The 20,302-nt window shown below is 41.3% G+C and overlaps 1 protein-coding gene across 1 annotated transcript; it reads right to left on the bottom strand.

Annotated features, from left to right (window-relative positions):
- Positions 1–1,305: 1,305 nt before the first annotated feature.
- LOC113404332 (calpain-A-like) lies at positions 1,306–19,195 on the bottom strand. Its single transcript, XM_064217468.1, has 16 exons — positions 18,964–19,195; positions 17,554–17,726; positions 11,513–11,564; positions 9,776–9,944; positions 5,173–5,273; positions 4,922–5,056; positions 4,602–4,742; positions 4,279–4,468; positions 3,708–3,967; positions 3,249–3,630; positions 3,021–3,178; positions 2,870–2,942; positions 2,732–2,785; positions 2,295–2,658; positions 2,157–2,212; positions 1,306–1,470 (listed from the first exon to the last, which is right to left on the bottom strand). Exons 2-16 carry the CDS (start codon positions 17,660–17,662, stop codon positions 1,444–1,446), a joined length of 2,271 nt encoding a protein of 756 aa, XP_064073538.1. The 5' UTR covers positions 17,663–17,726; positions 18,964–19,195; the 3' UTR covers positions 1,306–1,443.
- Between the last annotated feature and the right edge of the window lie 1,107 nt (positions 19,196–20,302).

The following is a 20,302-nucleotide window of genomic DNA, read 5'->3' as shown; positions in this document are numbered from 1 at the left end:
ATGTGAAATATTAATATAACATTACATTAACTTTTAAATTTTTCAAGTTAGGAATTAGTGGCTACTTTACAACGTTATAATTGAATGTAATGTAACCTATTTTCTATTACTTTACTTATCAAATTATATACATTAATTGCTCAATATAAATAATATGTAAATCATATAAAAAAAAAACTTGAATTTAATGTACCTACGTTATGGATAAAATGCATCGAAACAGTTTACATTGTAAAATACACGTAACATTAAATATTGATTTTAAGAGAAACGATAATAATTATCAATGTTTTGTGACTCACATTTGATAAACATCCATTTTGTGGCTAAACTCACTAAAATTATTACGATAATTAGGTAATAAGAATATAATTTTCGGAGATTTCCTTTAATTGTACAATTTGAAAAACATTCGGAAGGGTGCACTGTACCTACTTATAAAAAAAGCAAAAAGTATTCGAAAATGAAATAACGTTTAGTATTTTTAATAGCATTTATTAATACGTGTTCGCATTTGAAATATAGGTAGCTACATGTAATATTATCTATTTTAAACTGCATTAAATAATATTTGGTAAATAGGTTTGTTTTATCACATTTTATGGAACAATTAATACAGTCATACATTATTATAATCATATTTTCATTTATTGTTCTTTCGGTAGAGCATCCACTACCTTTAACCAACTCGAGAGCAAGGAAGGTTCTCTGTTGTTACATAGCTTTGTATGTGCGCGATATTAAAAAAAATATATTACAAGGATACTATATATGGACTCATGTTTTCTTTATTCATATAATACAAAGCAACAGTTTCATGATTGTCAAATTAAAAAAATTGAATACAATTTAAAAATCACATTAAGAATGTATTACACGAAGAGAACGATTGCACCGGAAGTTAATAAAACAAACATAATTAAACGTCGTAAGACATATTGCGCGGGAGACGACAACACGAGCAGAGGAAAGTTTTAGATTTATCGATTTTGTGAAACGAATAAATTCACTACTTCATTACAAGCTGATTTGTACTAGAAGCTCGTACCAGGGGGACGGCATTAAGAATCTTTGGTCGTTGCTCCAACTAACAAGTATAATAAATAATAAATATATTTATGTTTCTAATATAACAATAACATTCACGTAATAAATAAGTATTTCATCGGTTTAAACGCCATCGTATGTGACGAGAATGTGTAGCACTCCATGGTTATCGCATCTTTTTTAAAATTATTCACTTTATTTTACAAAAGGCCACTGACGATTTCACACGTAGTAATGTAGAATATTCGACAGAGGACTTTCAAACTTTAATAATGGCGATGATATCTCGACGTTCACCACATGTTTCATAATAATAATAATAATAATAATTCGCCACCGAGTACAAACATAACAAGTAATCAATGAAACAACAACAGGCCCGGCGACGCGCCGCGCTCACGAGTAGATCGTCATCAGGATCATCTGCAACAACGACAGCGGCGCTGAGCGGCTACGTGACACACACACACGCGCAGCGGCGGCCCCGCGGCCCCGCGGCCCCCACTCCTACTCCCACTCCTACTCCTCTACTCCTTTATTCGATATAGAAGCAATACACATACTTATGGATTGTCATATTAAGCACTACCACCGGCGAAATAAACTCAGCGAGTCTTTTTTTATATAAATGTATATTTTTATTATAAAAATTGTATTTTTTTTAAATTTCGATAAGATTTGAAAAGAAATAGCCAGGAGGCGATCCTTTTATTCTCAAGGTGGGCTATCAATCATGAACTCACTAATTGTATAATAACCTAGCATTCCTTAACATATTTTTTTTTAATTTGAAAACAGAGGCATTTTGACCGCTTTCTGAGAACCTATTGTAGAATCGTATACATTGCCCCACAAAAGAGTTACTGTTTTTATGCAGTCGAGTAACAGGAGTAACAAGTTTGTGTTTGTTCCTTGTACCAATGGTATGAGTATCACATTTTCTCATAAAATTACAGAATATATATTGAGAAGTAACAGCCAATATCTTGATTTCTGAATTCTTTTTCTCCTAGGTCATTATATATAAATAATAAACTAATTTTTTTGACCGCAAATTGCGACTCTGCATCAACGGGAAGGCCAAGAACCCGCCTCAGACGCACACTCACCTCCTCCAGCGACAGAGGATTGGACTTCAGCTTCGCGTCGAGGCTGCGGTATCGCTCTGCAAGGAAACGGACGTCGGGTATCACAACCGTGCACGGCATCTCGTCTCAACACAACGACACACGAGGAGCGGGGAGTACCGTGCGCGAGGTGCAGGCGGGCCAGCGCCGTGACGTAGGCGGCCGGCGACAGGTAGGCGCCGCGCGCGAAGCGCAGCACGAGGCACTCCAGCACCTTGTTGGACGCGCTCACGCCGCACGCCCACAGCAGCGCGCGCAGGCGGTACGCGCACACGCGCGCGCGCCCGCAGCGCGCCGGCGCCAGCGCCGCGCGCCACAGCGCCAGCCGCGCCAGCAGCGCCGGCAGCTCGCGCGCGCCCAGCCGCCCGCGCACGCCGGGGTCGCGCAGCGCCACCAGCGCGCGGCACAGCTCCAGCGACGGCCGCGCCGGCAGCACGCGCCGCCACACGCGCCGCAGCAGCCGCAGCAGCGCCGCCGCGTCCACCTGCGGGTACGGCGGACGGTGAGGACGGCGCGCCTGCGTGGCCGAATGGATCTGCGGATCGATATTTTCGTACCTCCTCGGTCTCCCGCTTCCCGAGCGTCTTCGCGATGGCGGCCTGCAACTCTGGCTGTCGAAATAAAAAACTCTCAGTTAGACGCGGCGTTCCGGGCGACCGCGACGACGGACGGTGCAGCGCGGGGTGTGTGCGTACCGGTATGGAGCGACCCTCGTCCATAAATTCTGCCGCGATGTCTCTGATGATCACGTTGTCGTCGTTCACCTCCCTGCGGACGAGGCGTTTCGTGAGAGCGGTCGGAGCGGTCTCGGGACCGATGCGTGCCGAATGCGGGGCGAGATCTCACCAGACGTCGGTGTGATCGTCCGTGAGTATGCGCAGCAGGAAGGCCGCCTCGACGTGCGGGCGGTGCGTGTGAGGTACCACTAGGTACTGACCGGGCGGCAGAGTGAAGAAGGTCACCACCTCACGCGCGCGGGACTCGTGCGTCACGTCGAGGGCGCGCTGGGGAAGAGGGGAGGATGTGAGACTGCGTCGTCGTCCCGCAGGAAGGACCAGAGGCGCGCGGCAGTACCAGGTCGGGCAGCGCGGCGGCGGCCAGGGCGGCGCGGCGGGGGGCGGCGCCGGCCGGCAGCTCGTACACGGCGAACCCGATGCCGTGCAGTCGCTCGCGGCGGCCCGCGCCTACCGCGTACTGCTGCGTGACCGACACCACCACGTGGCACTTGCCCGCCTCCGTGCGCGGCACCTGCACGTGGAACTGCGGGTTCGTGTGCGCGGTGGCGCGGCAGCGCGGCGGGCCACCCGCGTTGTACCCGCAGCGCCACCGCCGCCGCGCGAGCACCGCCCGCCACGGCCGCTTGCCGTGCAGTGCCGGCTCGCTCAGCCAGTCGTCCGGGCCGACGTGCACCAATTCTAGCCTTCCGAACGAGCGGGCGAAGTCCGAAAACGACATCCTGAAACGTACGGAGAGGTGATCGTCGGGATCGGTGACCGGATCCCGCGGGGCCGGGCCCTCGGTGCGCGCTCTCACCAGAAGTGTCCGGGCTGCGCGGCGCGGCGCGCGAGCAGGTCGCGGTCGGGCTCGGCCAGCGCGCGCCACTGCAGGCCGCCGCGCGCCCACGCGCCCGCCCACTCGCCGCGCCCGGCCGGCGCGCGCACGCGCACGAGCGCGCCGCTCGCGTCGCCGTCGCCGTCGCCCGCCGCCTCGCGCACGCGCGCTAGGCCGGTGACGCAGTAAGCTTGCCCCGGGATCAGCCCGTTCCGCAGCCTGCGGCCCGCTCCCTCCTTCTCCTGCCGACCGGTAGTTCCGCAGAGTTACGAGCGGTTCCTGAGACATTATTTCGTTTGCACTCTCTACGTTGAAGACAATTTCCTATTGAATTCTTGTGTCCATAACCGACCGATTGTCTCATTCGAAATCGAAATGTCGAAATCTGTTGTGTCTGTGGAAACTATGTCTCAAATTGAGACCGCTCAACTCAAGTCTCTCAACTGACTCGACTGCGATTCTAAACGAGATATCGATACCTATAATTGAACTGGGAACTTCAGAAACCGAGAATTAGTTAGTCAGTTCGCTCGGTGGAGCTCGGGCGGGGTACCGTCGGTCCGGAGGGCGGCGCCACGGTGGCGACGAGAAGCGTGGAGCGCGGCACGGCGGAGTTGAGCACCTGGAACAGCAGCGCGCGCGGCTGGCGCGGCGGCGCAAAGCTCTGCACCACGCCGCCCGACAGCTCCTGCAGCGCGCGCGCCACGCTGCCGCCGCGCAGCGCCGCGTACGAGCCGTGCAGCCTCCAGCCCACACACAATACAATTGTAACAGAGTTCAAACTTGATGCCGTCTGTAGGCGTAAGTATGACTTTAGTTTTAGACGATAGACGGCATCGAAGGACGACACGAGTCTGCTTTTAATATGCAGCTTACTTAGCGTAGGCCTTCTCCAGTAGCGGCAGCGTGAAGTCGTCCGGCAGAAGCGCGCGACTCGCCACCAGGCGGCCCCCGCGGACCGGCAGCCGGTCGTCGACTGTCACCTCGCGCCATACACCGAACACCCAGAATCTAAACCTATCCGTTTCAAATAATAGTATATAGCATATCAAATATTATCACTACAGATCCATCCATCCATCAATTTACACTTACATATTTCACTTGTAACGACAATAATAATAAAATTCACGTGATAAAAGGATGCAATGTACGGGGAAGGGGTACGATAATCGAGCGGTTCCGCTGCTCCACACCTGAAGAGGCCGGTGTAGCGAGTGCGGAAGCTCTGCGGAGGCGCCACGCGCGCGAGCAGGCGCGGCGTGAGCGCCAGCGCGGCGGCGGCGCAGCACACGTGCGCGTCGCCCGCCTCGCCCGCCTCCACGCTCCATCTGCACACGCGCATACATCAGTGCGGTTAACTATGAAGATGACACATTAATGATACCGATTTTCGCAAAAGGGTCGTCGCACTGACAGTTCGATCATTAGTGTATCGTTGGCTCACCTGGCGGCGAACTGCTCGTCGGACTCGGGTTCTAACTGCTCGGGGGACAGATCCGCATCTACTGCGGTGTCGCCAAGAAAACGAGGTCTCGAACAAATTTCCTGTAAATTTATCGTTGTTATGATTAGCATAAGACAACAAACGCAAAACGATTAGCAAACCACTGCTTCCGATCCGAGGATTTACTGAATTGTAATCGAATAGCTCAGTGTTGAATTGCGTTAAAATAATTGTTATTAATTAATTTATGGCGGTGGAAACATTATAGATTGTTGTCTAAATTCTATTTCTTTAAACGTCAATTAATACGATTGAAAAGGCTTTTGTAAAGGCCCATTTTGACAATATATCGTTGTATGTGAATCGACCAACAAACATTTTTTCTTAGGTTTCAACAGCGACACCGACGCCGTACACACGTACGTCCGCCGTGAGAGACTACTCTCCACAGTGACTCGTAGCCCAGTTCCCACGTCATTGATACAATATAAATCGCTAACAATAAACTTCGTGATAAAGCTGCTGCCATGGTGTACTTTAAATTATTATTAGCGATGACATCTGAGTTGTTTGTTAAATAATATTACAATGTTCAAGAAACTTTAAATGCTAAGTATGCTGCTTACCCGTGTAGTAATGGCTAGTTTCGTAAGACGTTCACGTTTAATATTTCAATACCTAGTTTTATATTCATATTTTCTGAATAATTCTACATATACAGAACAGCTTAGTTGGGGTCGTACAAAAAGAAGATCACTCGAGGTTGACATTATTTATTATATGCGTAAATAAAGATAGTGCCTAAAGGAAACTCGTAAGCATTGAGTGACGATACTAAACACGTGGAACGAGATTTGCTCTTCCCTTCTTTTAATATTTACGAAGAAAGTTCATGCATTGCGGACTGTTTGTAAACGATATGCGTTGAACGGCACGACTTTGGTAAGCGAGGCCGACACTGATTTAATATTTGAACTGCTGGAGTCATTTCTTGCGCAAGATACCCCAAAAGTGAGGTCGATTAACGAAATATCTAAAAATTTTTTTTTTTCATCAGACTATTTTACAAGTAAGTAAATCCAAGTGTCAGGGCTTAGCACACCGTTTTATTGGATATTCATCCAATAAAATGGTGCGTCGTCCGAAGAAAGGAACTCTTTATATTGTTTTTATCTCAAGAAATAGAAAAGACACGTCTTCTCGCACAAAATCTCGAAAAAAAACGATTATTTAATTACAATGTGTTTTTCTTTAAATCGAATAAAGTAAGGGCCATACATCATCACCTCCTATTTATTGGCTTCTATTGAATATGTATAATAATATTATAAATGCGACAGCAGCTCTCTGTCTGTCTGTCGCTCCTTCGCGGCCTCTGAACCGACTAAATTAAAATTTGGAATGAACAAGTTTGAACCCTAAGGATGGACATAGACTACTTTTTACCTATCGGACGACCAACCCTAAAACGGGAGCAAAGCCGCGGGTGACAACTAGTATGAAATAATTTCTAGTCGAGCATGAGTCTACCGCTCAATCAATGACGTAATAAGCCTTATTGAAAAAAAAATACGACACAATTTACATAGTAAACAGGCAACGTCCTTCCGATACTACAATATAATATAATGATGCGAAAGTTATTTTTGACTTGGATTAGAATATTTTTCCGTGTAAGTCTTACCTAATATATTCTAGCACCACAGTAATATAATTCGTTCACTATATATATTAAGTATATAAGAAATTATTTACAAAAGTAAATAAAATACGTTCTGAATTATTGCCGGATTTCTGAAGTGACTTCTGGAAGGAAGGTATTTTTTTATCTTTCTACTATTTTAAAAACACAAACGTGTTTGATAGAAAAAGGACAACTCATAATTCTGTATTTCACCAAATACTTACTTCGGACCGCAGGTCCTTCCCATTAAATTTTTAAAAAAGTCCTTCATCACACTTACTTACTTATGTACAATGACAGATCGATAGTTAGTATTCGGTAACGACAAATATACTCGTAGCATAAACAATGGCACAGGAGTCATCGGCCGGCACTACCGGATGTGCGGATATTGCTGGCGTCCAGGCGTCGCGGACACAATAAGAATCACACGTTAGCTTATCACATTGATTTAGATAACGTTCTAAATCCTCCGCATGGGCCGCCGGGCGAAGATGTCGCCGCTTTCCAAAACCGTGCTCATTACGATGGCGGTAACGGTGCCAAGTTTACAATGCGCATCGTTTCTCAGCGCAGCCGCTCCGGAGTCTATTCATACGGGCACTCACTTGTTTCATTACAATCATAACAAAGAACTTTATCATCGTATGCGTTCTGCTTGAGACACGCGGTCGGAGAAAGTTACTACGATGTAAATTTTTGTCGTTTCAAGCGATTTATTGCCTTTTGTCGGTTAATGACAATGTGTTTACATTTAGGCAGAATCGTTACTAGTAAATATTCACAGAGGACGGAGAGAGATTTTAGTGAAAGATATTTGTGTCTCTGTCTGTCACAACATCATCGCAAGTATAATGAGTCGTTTGCTTCCATTTGGATTTATGTATTAGCAAAAATATTCAGGTTCAATATATACAAACACTAGTCGAGATGTTCGTAGGCTTCTAGATCAATGTGCAACATAAGTGGAAGTGACCTTGAATGAAGCGATAACAGTGATGCAAGCGACGACGTGTCGGCATCACGGCGACTGGCGCAGCGCTGCCTCGTGTCGGGGACGCGAACGGAATGTAATATCGGAGCATCCGTAACTCCTGTTATACTGGCCGATTTCTTTCCTATGGCCCCATATGCAGAACTAAATTTGTAGCATGTTCATTGTGTAAACGAATAGTTTATGAATTTTGAATCATACTACCCAGTGTGCGAACTGACGTCGAGTGGGATTCTCTGCCTACATATAAAACACCTTCCGATCTTTATATTATCTTATTTTTCTTCATCAATACGATGCCAAAGTTTTAACTATTTCACCGAGTAAATTGTATGGCCCTAAAATTTTGACCACCTGTGGTAGGGCAGTTTGCAGGGTGGTTGTGGGTGGTTTGCTTAACAGTTACTCTACCGCCAATCAGATATATTTTGTATTACTGAACGTCTAGAAAGCAGGATACATATCAAATCCCTTTGGAAGCGTACTGACGATGTACGAATTGTGGTTTGTTTATTGTACAGTGTCATGCCTGAGGGTGAAGTATAGTCACTTACCATCGTATTTTTTTTCATTTATTTGTATAAAAAAACGGTACAATCAATTCTTAAAACTAAAACATAAATATTGCAAATGCATCGGTGAATACTAAGCGCGAGTTGGTAGTTAGAGCGAGTTCACGTCGCCAGCAGAGCGTCTTGAAATTGGGGCAGCAGATATAAAAATAATAATCGCAATCTTTCAGTTTGTGCGATTTGATCCAGTGATCAGCGATATGAAATACTGATGTAATAGTCAAGTGAGTGTAATGAGTGTGACGATGTTACACAATACATCGTCCACCTTGGAGTTTTTCTGGTCGTCGACGCGACCGCCGCTGTCGGTAAGGCACGTCCGTAGTCACAGAAGTAATTACTTATCGAACTATCGCGTTCAGTCATCGTAACGGTTCTCCGTTTTGCACAGACCGTACCGACTCATCATACTTATATACACGTTTTATTCATTTATAAATGATGAAATGAAAATATATGTACTTTTCACTCAACTGGTCAATTGTGTAAAAAAACATCCTCGCGAGACACGCGAGCCGTAGGCGTTGTGTCATTGAGCTGCGTTGCGTGCGATTCCCGCGTGTCGTATTGTTCAGAACACAATGTAGCCAGCGACGCGCGTGTTTGCACAGTTGTGCGCACGAAGGCAAAACCCATACGACGTTATTTTGTTATTGAAGAAAACTCGTTATATATCTGATCGCACTAGTTTGTACTTATAGCATGTAAAATTTGAAATGAAAATTGTATTTTAAAATCACTTTTGACCAGCCTCGGCTTTGGAACTTTATGCCCAATAACCGAGCTGGCGGTGGAGCTAGCTAGTGATAGGTCGATGCTCATGAAGAAGACCTTACGGGATTCTAAATCTTAATATATCTTGGAATTTTAAATTTTAAATTTTGAAAAGTCAGAAGTTTTTTCTGGAAATTAAGAAAATCGAGGAGACTGACATCCAACTCTAACTTTTGTAATAATTATTTTTTAAAGATGACCTTTACCATCAAAAGTATGTATGTATGTGCTTTTATTATTTTTTCATGGCACTTTCCCTTATGGTCACTTTGGTTTGTTAGCGTATGTTTACACCGCCATCCTTGGGAACGGACACCCGTCCATAACTTTCTTTTTCAGTTTCAAGAGTAGATTTAATTTCATTATTTATTTTAAGCTCCTCACTCACTCCATGTCAGTGCTACATTCATTCAACGATCAATTACGTCTTTGTTGGTGGAATTGCTAAATGAAATTTAATTCCCTATCAAATCACAGACAAATTATTTTCCTACTCAGGGAGTTATGTTGGACTATGAGCCAAGAAAACAAAAATTACTTATTATGATCATGTCAAGTATTGCAAATTGTAAGACGTACGTGTGGTCGCAGCCAGCGCGAGCGGTGAGCGAAGCGGCGATCCGCGAGGCTGCTGGCGGCGGCGGGGAACTCGGGGTCCTCCCACAGTGGCGCGCACACACCGGCCGACAGACCCAGACCTGACACGCATTTTCCTAAGTCCCCGCATTCGTCAGACTCGCTCCAGTATCTAGATTAATGTTCAAGTGATAAGTGATGCTTAGGCGCATCTTAGGCGCACTCGTTGTATTCGATAGACAATTCATGAAACAACAACTATATTATATCGTCATATTATGGCATATCAAGTAGCAACAATATCTAGTAAACAAGTAGAAAATGATTAAGTGTAACACGATATGTGAATAAAAATATTTCTGTTTAAGCTAAATTATAAACGCAAGGAAAGAATGATTCGCCGTGTTTATTTGTACACACGAACAAGCGAATAGCACGAAACGAAAAGGTCCAACCCGCCGGCGGGCGACCGGCAGCCGCCAGGCAGTCAGTTTTTCAATAGGTCCTCGGCGCTGCGCCTGCGCTGCTCGCGTGTCCGTTATCGATGCGAATCAATACCTCGTTTATAGTTTATTGACCATTATTTAAAATAGGAAATCGATTATTCGCTTTATAAGTATGGTTCTTCCTTAATTTTCTTTTCGTATGAATCGATGAAATATGAAAATATTATTGGCGACAACACAAAATTGAAAATTACTCCATTTATCGTTAAGCGCGACGTTCCTAGTAACAGATATGCTATCTAACTCCTATAAAAAAACTAATATTCGAAAGTCCTCGTAATGTCATCTAATGTCATCAAGATAACGAGGAAATTATGAAGTACGAAATTTCGATATTATAAGCTTCGCTGACTTCGGACTCTGTAAATGTGAAAAACAGCTCAGTGGCGCGCCTTGGGGGAGACCTATGTCCAGCAGTGGACTAATACAGGCTGATTATGATGATGATGATAAAAAAATAACTCTTTATTAGCAATGCCTTATCGGGCACAGTCCCCTTCACAAGGGTGCAACGGGGAGTATCGCTGTATGACGATTTATGATCAGCAGAGGTCACTACGCACTCACATACATCAGGAAGAATTTCAACATCAGACGCTTTATACTTACAAGCGCACTTATGTTTGAAGTATGAAATGGAGTCTTTTAAAACGTAGGGGTTAGTACTTCGTCACTAGTGATTTAAAAGATAAAGACACGCCGTCTTTTAAATCACAAATGAATAATTTTGTAGACATAGTTTATTCCGCCAGAGCTTGTCGCACTCTGTGGTCAGCGAGCAGGCGAGATTCTCTGATATCAGCGAGTCGCAAGTACAAGAACAATGCTCAATGTATCTCGAGCGAATTACTTTTGGTGACGTTGGAACAAAAGGTTCGTGTAAATTAAGATGATGTATTCTTAAACTTAGCTTAAATAATAAAACGATGACTCGACCCTCAGCATAACATATTCTATGTTCTTTCCATAAATACTGATTCAATTCCTACACTTTGTTCTCGTTCAATTCTGATTCAATTCCTAAACGTATGGCTAAAACAACAATTCAAATCTGGGCCCCACGTTACATCTGCTGAAATTGTGAAGATACCTGCAGTTGTCAGGTGTCACTCATTCTGTAACGAGTGTATCGTGCATTGACGCGTCGTGGTGAGATAAACTCCATAACGTCAGCCTCCGGTCCAGCAGAGGGACATTGGCAGGTTGTTATAGTTGTTACTGTGCAAGATGTTACCTGTTTAAAGTGGAGTGGTGATCGTCGCGTCTCGGGCCCGTTCCCACGCCGTCTGCAATTTGACAAAGCGTTAAAACTCATTCACCTCACATCTATACGTATTATTACAATTTGATTAGTTCTTCGTGGCCCGTCGTGAATCAATGAGTTAATGTACCTACATACATACATCGCATCGCATCTTTAAACAAGAAGGAAAATCCTTGGAAGTACTCGAAAAAAATCATCAGTTACCATACATGGCGCCATGATATCAATATCCTAGAGCACGAGAAACGTGACAGCACTGTGTCTGCATTACAATTGTTTTGTCAGCGAAGCGACCTTCGACTTCTGTGAAATTGAGACTGCGCTACGGAAATCTAGAGAGACTCTAGAGCATCTTGAGTGAGAAATACAAATATTTAAAAAAAGTAAAGAGAGTGTTTATCAGTGCGTATTATAAAATCAATCATAATATCTTGTTTGTCAATTCGAACGCGGTGAACTCAAAATCTACCGATCAGATTCTCATACGATTTTCGCCGATGGTCGAAGAGATTAATTACGGTTTGGGTACGTTCGTTAAAATACGACGAAGACTGTTGTAGATGTCGGAAAAATTCATACCGACTAGAGAGTTGTAATTAATCTCTGAATTACCTATAACTAACGTCCCGCCGGGATGGGCACCTAGCTAGTTAGTAATGAATAGAAATTGGAAGACCAGAATCGCGACTGTGCGATCCAGATATTTGTGTTTTAAAGAGTGTTTTAAATATAACTGCATTATTAGATATGCTAATTGTATCAAATATATAATATAGATATGCTAATTTATCAAATATTAGATATAAATACGAGTGATAATTAAAAGGGCAGCGAATTAGTAGTGTCAAGTCGATACCGTTACGAGACTGCGATGTAGCGTTATAATTTAGTTGACGGTAAATAAATGTAGAAATGTGAGCGGTGACCTGATGCAAATTCGTGACGGTGTGTTCGGCCGCGCCGGAGCGGCAGAGCACCGCCCGACCTCTAGCAGGTGCCGAAACATACACTACCGACATTCATAGACATCCACCCGCTAAATGCCGATTAACCTATTTGGTGTCAAAATTGAACAAATATACAATCATTCTTATTATTACGTATAAATAGAAGTTGAGAGCCGAGATATCCCAGTCGTTAGAACGGATTAATTTAAACTGCTGATAGCGGGTTCAAGCCCAGGGAAGCAACAAAGAATGTTCATGTGCTAAATCGTTCTTTAAAATTCACTCGTGTTCGCCAGCTAAGGAAAAGTTCGTAAGGAAACCTGCACGTGTAATCTGCTCAAAGATCCTTCGTCCTCAGACAAGCCGTGGGACATTCACTGGCTGCTTTTTATATAAATGTATCGAAACAGTGTCGATCTATGAAAACTATGTCTAAGTTGATGCATCCTTTCTTATATATATATATATTATATAGATGTTCATAATTTCTTCTTTTATAAACATTTATTTTTAAGTAGTTTTAAAATTAAGAAGCTACATTAGGTTGAGATGTTGATTTATTTTCTCTTTGTGCAAGCTGTGTTCTTCTTTAAGTAATTGTGACACTTAGTTTATTATTATTTAATCAGTGCACACCTCGTTAAAGAACCAAGTAAAATAAATAAATAAATAATACAAATAAATTTAAACTAAGTAAGAGTTTAGATACTATAATTTATAATATATAATTTATTTTTAACTTTATGAAAGACTTAGTGTTATGATACGACGGCACGAAATTTGAAAGCAAAATGCTGACATCGTTTGGCAAGATTAAGTCATAATGTAATAATCAACCTCGCCTTGAATATAGTTTTACTAATTTTTAGCATTGCATATAAACTATACACTTACAATAAAAAAACAGCTTCACCGCTTGACAACGAATACAAAATTGCATTATAATAAATGTTAACGTTTAGGGAACGTTAATAAAAATGGTATTAAATAATAGAGGAAAAAGCATGACTAAAAGGTAATCCTTATCCTAAGGAATCCTCGTATAGATTTCATCAAATTTCCTCGTATAGACATCATCTAATATATCAGCCCGCCACCTGAAGCGCTAGACCGAGATGTGTTTTGCCAAGGGCCGTTCAATCAATTCACAGTATTTTTGCTAATATTTAAATATAAGTAGATGTGACTGCAATTTTATAGCTATAAAAAGATTTATCGATAATAACCAGTCAAGCGTGCCTATAATTTAGCGCTTCGAGGAGTCGAAACAAAGATTTAACTACAAAAACCATACATTCGCTTCCATTACGACGACGTATCCACTCGATACTAATTAAAAAACTATCCCCCGAAGTGTTTTTGTTTCGTGTGTTTTCCTGCCCGGAGCCGTGTCTTTACTTTGATGTTATTTATTTCTTGTTAATTGAATCGACATACTGGCGGTACTATGTTTCAAAACAAAGGCAGCTGCGAGCTCTATACAATATTAAAAAAAAAAGCGATCACAGAACCCTCGTCTCCGAGACGAGTGATACAACATTATGTTGCTGCCACCGAGAGCGACAATCGTAACATTTCCGCGCGTCGCAGTAATCACTCCTCGATCGTTATCAAATTTACAACGACATAGGAAAGCACACGAGTGGTGAGTTCTCTTAATATAGAAAAATACATTAGCGAGTCCAGACATTAATTGATGATAGATGTCTAATTATATACATTATCACATGTATGATAAACATTCATAGGTGAATAAGTTACACTTTGTAAGTGAATAAAGTTTGTGTTCCGTTACGAACCGGTTTTCTAATATCGGCACGTCTAGCTCATATATTTATTTCTAGGTGTGTCATACGCCTATGACACAGGTGCAAGTACTAAACAAACTATTTCGGCACGTACACGATACAACGATCTCGATTAAGTTTTGTGATATAAAGCCTGGAATATGATAAACCCAAAAATACTAATTCAAATAACATATAATTAAAAGATAATGTATTTTAATAAGTTGATATAAATAATTAACATTACTGTTAATACTTGCAACACTGAGCCACTGAGCCACTGAGCCACATGCTACAATAACTCCATGCGAAACAATCGCGGTAGTGACATTACTGTGGAGTAAATATTTGGATTTTTTTCACAGTCATGATACGAATTTAAAAAGTCGCGAGATGATTGTTTACGTTGGAGTACAATGCACGATGCGTGTGCGCACTCTGCGATGAATTGCAGAGCAAGGTATCGGGGTCAACGGGGTCAACGAGGTCCGCGGCTACATGGTTGCGACTCATTCGTCGACTTAGTTGTGATAAAACACGAGGTTAAATAATTATAAGCAATATATTTTTGGATAGATTATACAAGTTCGTCGAGTTATGTTTACGGTGGCGGGGCGTGAACCCAGAGTACCAGATTTTCTTCTAATTTCGTTAGCAAAAAAATGTTAGTAGTCAATTTTACTTGAAAACAAACGAGTAGTTGATTGGACAGAGATGAAAGGTCGACTCAAAATTCAAAATAATTTACTCACTGCACAACGTAAAAACTAAAACCGTGTCTGACAACTAAATACCCTCACCTATGTAGAGCGAACGAAAGATACTCAGTAATATAGGGAACATACCTGCTCAATGAACTAAATCTTACTTAAAACAATTCACAGTCAACTCGTTGTCATCAATCACAGTGATTATGATTCCTCTTACTTTATAATGTCACAGGCTGAACAAATCATGAAATCCGAAGGTTTCATCTATAACGTGATAAGCTGTTTGGCGATGTGGCAACCCTAGAGTGTGAGCGTCAATGAGTTCAGCAATAGCAGTGGACAAAGTCGACTACTAGACTTATTAGTCGAAAGCCGACTTGCATCGTGTGCGGAACACAGTGCAGATTTCGGTCACTTTCTCCGGCGCCGCTGCTCTTCAAATACCTTGGCATTTGTATTGCGCACTTTGCATATTGGCCGAGAGACATTTAACTAGCTACGTTCGTTTTATTTCATTGAAGATTTTTGTCTTTAATTCTAGGCTATCATAACGACCATAAATAGCTCCGTTCCGTCGGTTACTCGCGTTTCAATGTTGTTATCAATAAGTAATAAGTTATTACTTATTTATAAAGTTATAAGTAAGCCTTTTATCGAGGAAGATTATTAGTTACTATTAATAACCTTCCTCAATAAAAATACTTCTTGATTGCTTGAAGTGCGTTTAATCATACAATTCCTTCTGATTTATTTGTCACTAGTAACAATAGTTCACGTTATAAGCTGATCCATGCGGATGCTGAGACACTATAAATAAAAATTGTTGCATTTCATTAAACGGCACACAGAACGCATGCGCATACGACATACGCCGAGGTCGCGCTGTTTACGTTTCTGGCGTCACATTAACCTACTGTCCGAACAAAAGCTACCGGTCTACTCGAATTACCACCAAGTCTACAATCCACTTACAACCGCTGCAAGCTTCATACGAGTTCATATTTTAAAAGGGATGCAACGCGTGGACTTATTTGCACTAAGCTAGTATAATTACAGGCCCAAGAAACATGTCATATTAGACGTTGAAGTCAGTGACGAACCGACGCGCGACGGTGAGAAAGCGCAAACTACTTCTTTAGCTGGCTTCTCACGGCTTGTGCGTGCACGGGCGTTTGCAGTTTGCGACTTTTGTTGGATCCGACAAACTGGCAGCCAAGACGGCCACGCCACGGGGAAGGTGGCCAACAAGCATCGTGAGACATTTCCTGGACTAACTTTCTTAAGCTTGCTGAGAGATGTTATAAATTGTTATAAACTGATAATCGCGATGCTTGTGAGGTCTTCGTGTGATCCACAGATCACACGAAGTTTTTAGCGACATCAATGGAAGTAGCGAATATTACTCTTATTAGCGGAAGTACTCATATGTTGTTATAGAAATTGGTAGCGACAGACCGTCGTGATGTTTCTGTAGAGGCGATATCAGACACGAGGAATGTTGACTCGGGTGAATATTTATTATGATACCGAATGCCAATACCCGAATGTTGTCCGAATTAATTTACTTGTACATACATTAACAGCCTGTAAATTTCCCACTGCTGGGCTAAGGCCTCCTCTCCCTTTGAGGAAAAGGTTTGGAGCATATTCCACCACGCTGCTCCAATGCGCTCTCCAAAAAGAGAAACAATATACATAATGTTGCCGCTATATTACAACTATAATGGATCGGTAGCGGTGAAGTTATGTATCTTTTATAACAACCTCAGTCCTCGAAGTATTCAGTTGTCAGTGATATACACGCGATGCCCGCATATACTGTGAGCGTATGCCCATTTGATAATTGCAAACTTTTACACGCATCGAGTGTCTATGTGTGTGTATTGACACTACTTCAGTTTAGAACTGATTGCGAGTGGGCTAAAATACTTCGAAAATTTTACGTAGGATAAAATACTATTACAGGGAATGCTAACCGAGGTGCAGAGGTGAATAAGGAAATCTTTCCATAGGAATGGACGACATTGCGAAGTATAAGCATATGACGTATTCACTCGAAACATGTCCCAAAAACAAGTCATCAACAACATGTGATGATCGAAATGACTACTTGCTTATAAAGTCAGTTGAACAATATTGTAAATGAAAATGAAAATGTCAAACAGTTGCCATGACGTCCGTACGTCGTATTAACAATAATATAAAGTATTAATACATCGCCTTAGAGGACAACGCAGCGAACACGATATTCATTTTTATGCTTCGTTATGTGTTAATTGAGATTCAAGGAATTCAAATAATAACATGTAAATTCAGATACCATTTAAATTGTTGCTGAATTTTATAAGTTCGCAATGGTGATCAGTAACTCTTTGACAAATTACATACCTACATGACAGATAAGCGTAAATTTTCGCTGCTGAAAGGTACTTCTACAAGTTCTACATCAGACACAACGTTAGCCCGTGTCGTTTAAGGTAAGGAATTGAATCGAACGATTATACAGCATGTAGGTGTGTAGCGAACCTTTAATTTAAAATTAGTTTGATGAGTGACCTAGAACTCACTCGTTATTCCATTGGTCTTGTGCAGCGCGGGGGGCGCGGGCGGCGCGGGCGGCGCGGCGCCGGGTGCAGGCTGCGACGGCGCCGCGCGCGGTCGCATAAACTTCTTCATGATGCGCGCGCGCGCCTTTTATTACTGAACATCCACATCACAGCTAAATTGCAATCAGCTTATCCTAGAAGTAATCAAATATAATTTGAGTGGAGTGTGGAATTGTTAATTGGATTGTATTATTGATTGAAACAAATCAAGTTTACAATAATTGACAGAATGTCTGAAAAGTATTGCGGGCCCGAGAGCTAAAATTTTTCGAGAAAGGTAACGCAGGTAATCTATATCAGATCCTACAAAGAAAATATTTGTAAGAAAACAAAAGCATTTTTTCGTAGGTACTCATGTAGGTATTTATGACGATGTGAATTACCTACGTATATGATATAAGTGTGATAATATACATATACTAATACCTGTTATAAATCAGAAAGTAACGCTGTCTGTCTGTTTCGCTTTCATGGCTACCAATAACTCTTTTGAAATTTGGTACGGAGTAAGTTTAGGCATGAATCAAGACAGGACAGGTTGTTTTAATTCACTCCTCGAGGGCAAAGTTGTTGATTGAAGGTTTGCGTGAAAGATTTTCAATTTGAAGTTGAAATTGAAAAAAGTAACAAAATAAGATAAGGAATTTTAAAATTCCTTTCATATTAGTGATAATGAATATTTAAGCTTTTCTAATAAAGAGTATTTAACAACTGACAACTGACGATACGAACATGGCAGTTACTAGCACTGCTATTGTTTAAATAAAAAAGGGAGATAACGAAAGAATTCATAACATTAGTAGCCTCAAAGCCTAGAATAGTAGTAGTCTCTTACCAATACCACAAAGCAAAATATATTATATATATTATATTTATATTATATATAAGTTATATATTATTTTATATAAATATAATATGTAGAACATGTCACAAGATGCAGCGTGTTATTATCTTTATGATATCATAAATAAAATGTAGACCGTTCGTGTTAGGAATAGAAGGATTTATGATACAATCATAAAGGCCAATAAAAGCACACGGTAAATAATCAATAAATATGTTAAGTTATTGACTATTTAAGTTCCTAACTAGAAAAATATTGGTATTTAGAAATGATTTAAGAACCCTCAATACCTGCCACTTAGTATCTGTGGCATTATTAGAATAAATCAGGAGATCTAAATAATGAAATAAAATCAAAGAAACTAACTGACGGTACAAAAATGTCTACGTTCTAGAATTTCATTGCAATGATATTACGTACTGTACTTCTAAGCGCTCATTAATAATAATATGATATAATACGTGAAGGCAGCGAAAACGGCGAGGCTCGTGCGCCGGCGCATCAATAATCTTTGATCCATATACTACTTACCGTTTGCCGGTGGTGAGGGCAACGGTAATCCGATCTGACACAATTATCTGACCGTCGCTAACACTGGTAAAGGAACGTCACTCGCGATCTTTCACGCCGCACGCATCGCAGAATAACGTATACAAAACATTCGTGCTACGCGCGCGCCGGCTCGGCGATGACTACCGAAGTACTGACTTGACGTTGACAGCGTATTCTATAGTACTATGATATGGTTTGGCCTCTATCGAAGGAAGCGTGAACTGTGTGAACGACTTGCAAGTGGCCGCAGACTTTCGGCGCCAATCACCACGGAGGTGAGCGCGGGATTCGCAATTCGCCGTTATTACTTGCGACCGCGGACAGTGTACCGAGTAATACTTATTATGATATTAACACCGAAAATGTTAAATATAAAGTAGGTTTCAAGTATGTGTTTTAAAATAACAGTTATTAATTAAAGCATTTTTATTTAGACCAAGATAAGTGGTCTCCTCAGCAATTTTAAGACTTAAATAATGATAAGATATTTCGTTACTTGTGATTGTTGTCTTTTTTGCGGTGTAGGTACACATAGTTGTCTCTATTGACACGCGTTTATTCACATCGCATATAACATAATAATAATACCTTTTTTATACCTAAACCATTTAAACCGAAACTAACGAGCCGAATCTGTCATCGTAAATTAATTATTTACAATTTAATTTATCCAGTGACGGGTCTATCAAAAAGGAAACCGCAGCGTTTAGCAGATTCCCATTAGCGAATATCTAGACAGCGCGATTCAGAAGTGTGACATATTGAATCAGCACCATACCAACACTCTAGGGAATTATTATACCTAACATAGGCAGCAAAAAGGAATGGAAATGAAAAGGATTCAATGTATTTTCGTAATGAAATCATGATATTTTTTAAAGGATACTATTAATATGAATAATTTAAATTAAAACATAGCTCGAGCTCAACGGGATTGAAAGAAGGAATTAAAACTATGAAATCGTATAACAAAGCTTAAATAGTAAAAAAAAAATTACTTCAGTTATTTTTATTGATTTGAAAAAGCTTTCACCGTTAGTCACACAAAAATATTACAAAAATTAAGCAACATTGGTATAATTCAGCATTCAGCATTTAATATTTTTTCATCATATCTGCAATAAATGTCAGGTACTTACTCGAATTAAAAAGGAAGCTACATTAGGATACTATATTAGGAGTTATAATTATCAGATAGTTCTCGTCTCTCGTCGTTCTCGTCGTTCAGTTTCCCAAAAATTTCCAATCTTTCTCATTCTTTTAATACTTTTCAGATCAATCGGATTTCTTCACTCTTTTTAAAGCTCGTGTTTT

Source organism: Vanessa tameamea, chromosome 17, assembly GCF_037043105.1.
Source record: "Vanessa tameamea isolate UH-Manoa-2023 chromosome 17, ilVanTame1 primary haplotype, whole genome shotgun sequence".
NCBI classification, from domain to species: domain Eukaryota; kingdom Metazoa; phylum Arthropoda; class Insecta; order Lepidoptera; family Nymphalidae; genus Vanessa; species Vanessa tameamea.
Note: the sequence above shows the minus strand (reverse complement) of the source record. Positions and strands in the feature narration are given on the sequence as shown.

Excerpts from the sequence above, each read along its gene's own strand:
- LOC113404332 (XM_064217468.1), bottom strand. The coding sequence starts at position 17,662 with ATGAAGAAGTTTATGCGACCGCGCGCGGCGCCGTCGCAGCCTGCACCC. Across the intron at positions 2,943-3,020 it reads GACGATCACACCGACGTCTG|GGAGGTGAACGACGACAACG; the intron begins GTGAGATCTCGC and ends CCTCGTCCGCAG. Across the intron at positions 1,471-2,156 it reads ATCCTCTGTCGCTGGAGGAG|ATGATCCTGATGACGATCTA; the intron begins GTGAGTGTGCGT and ends TCGTTGTTGCAG.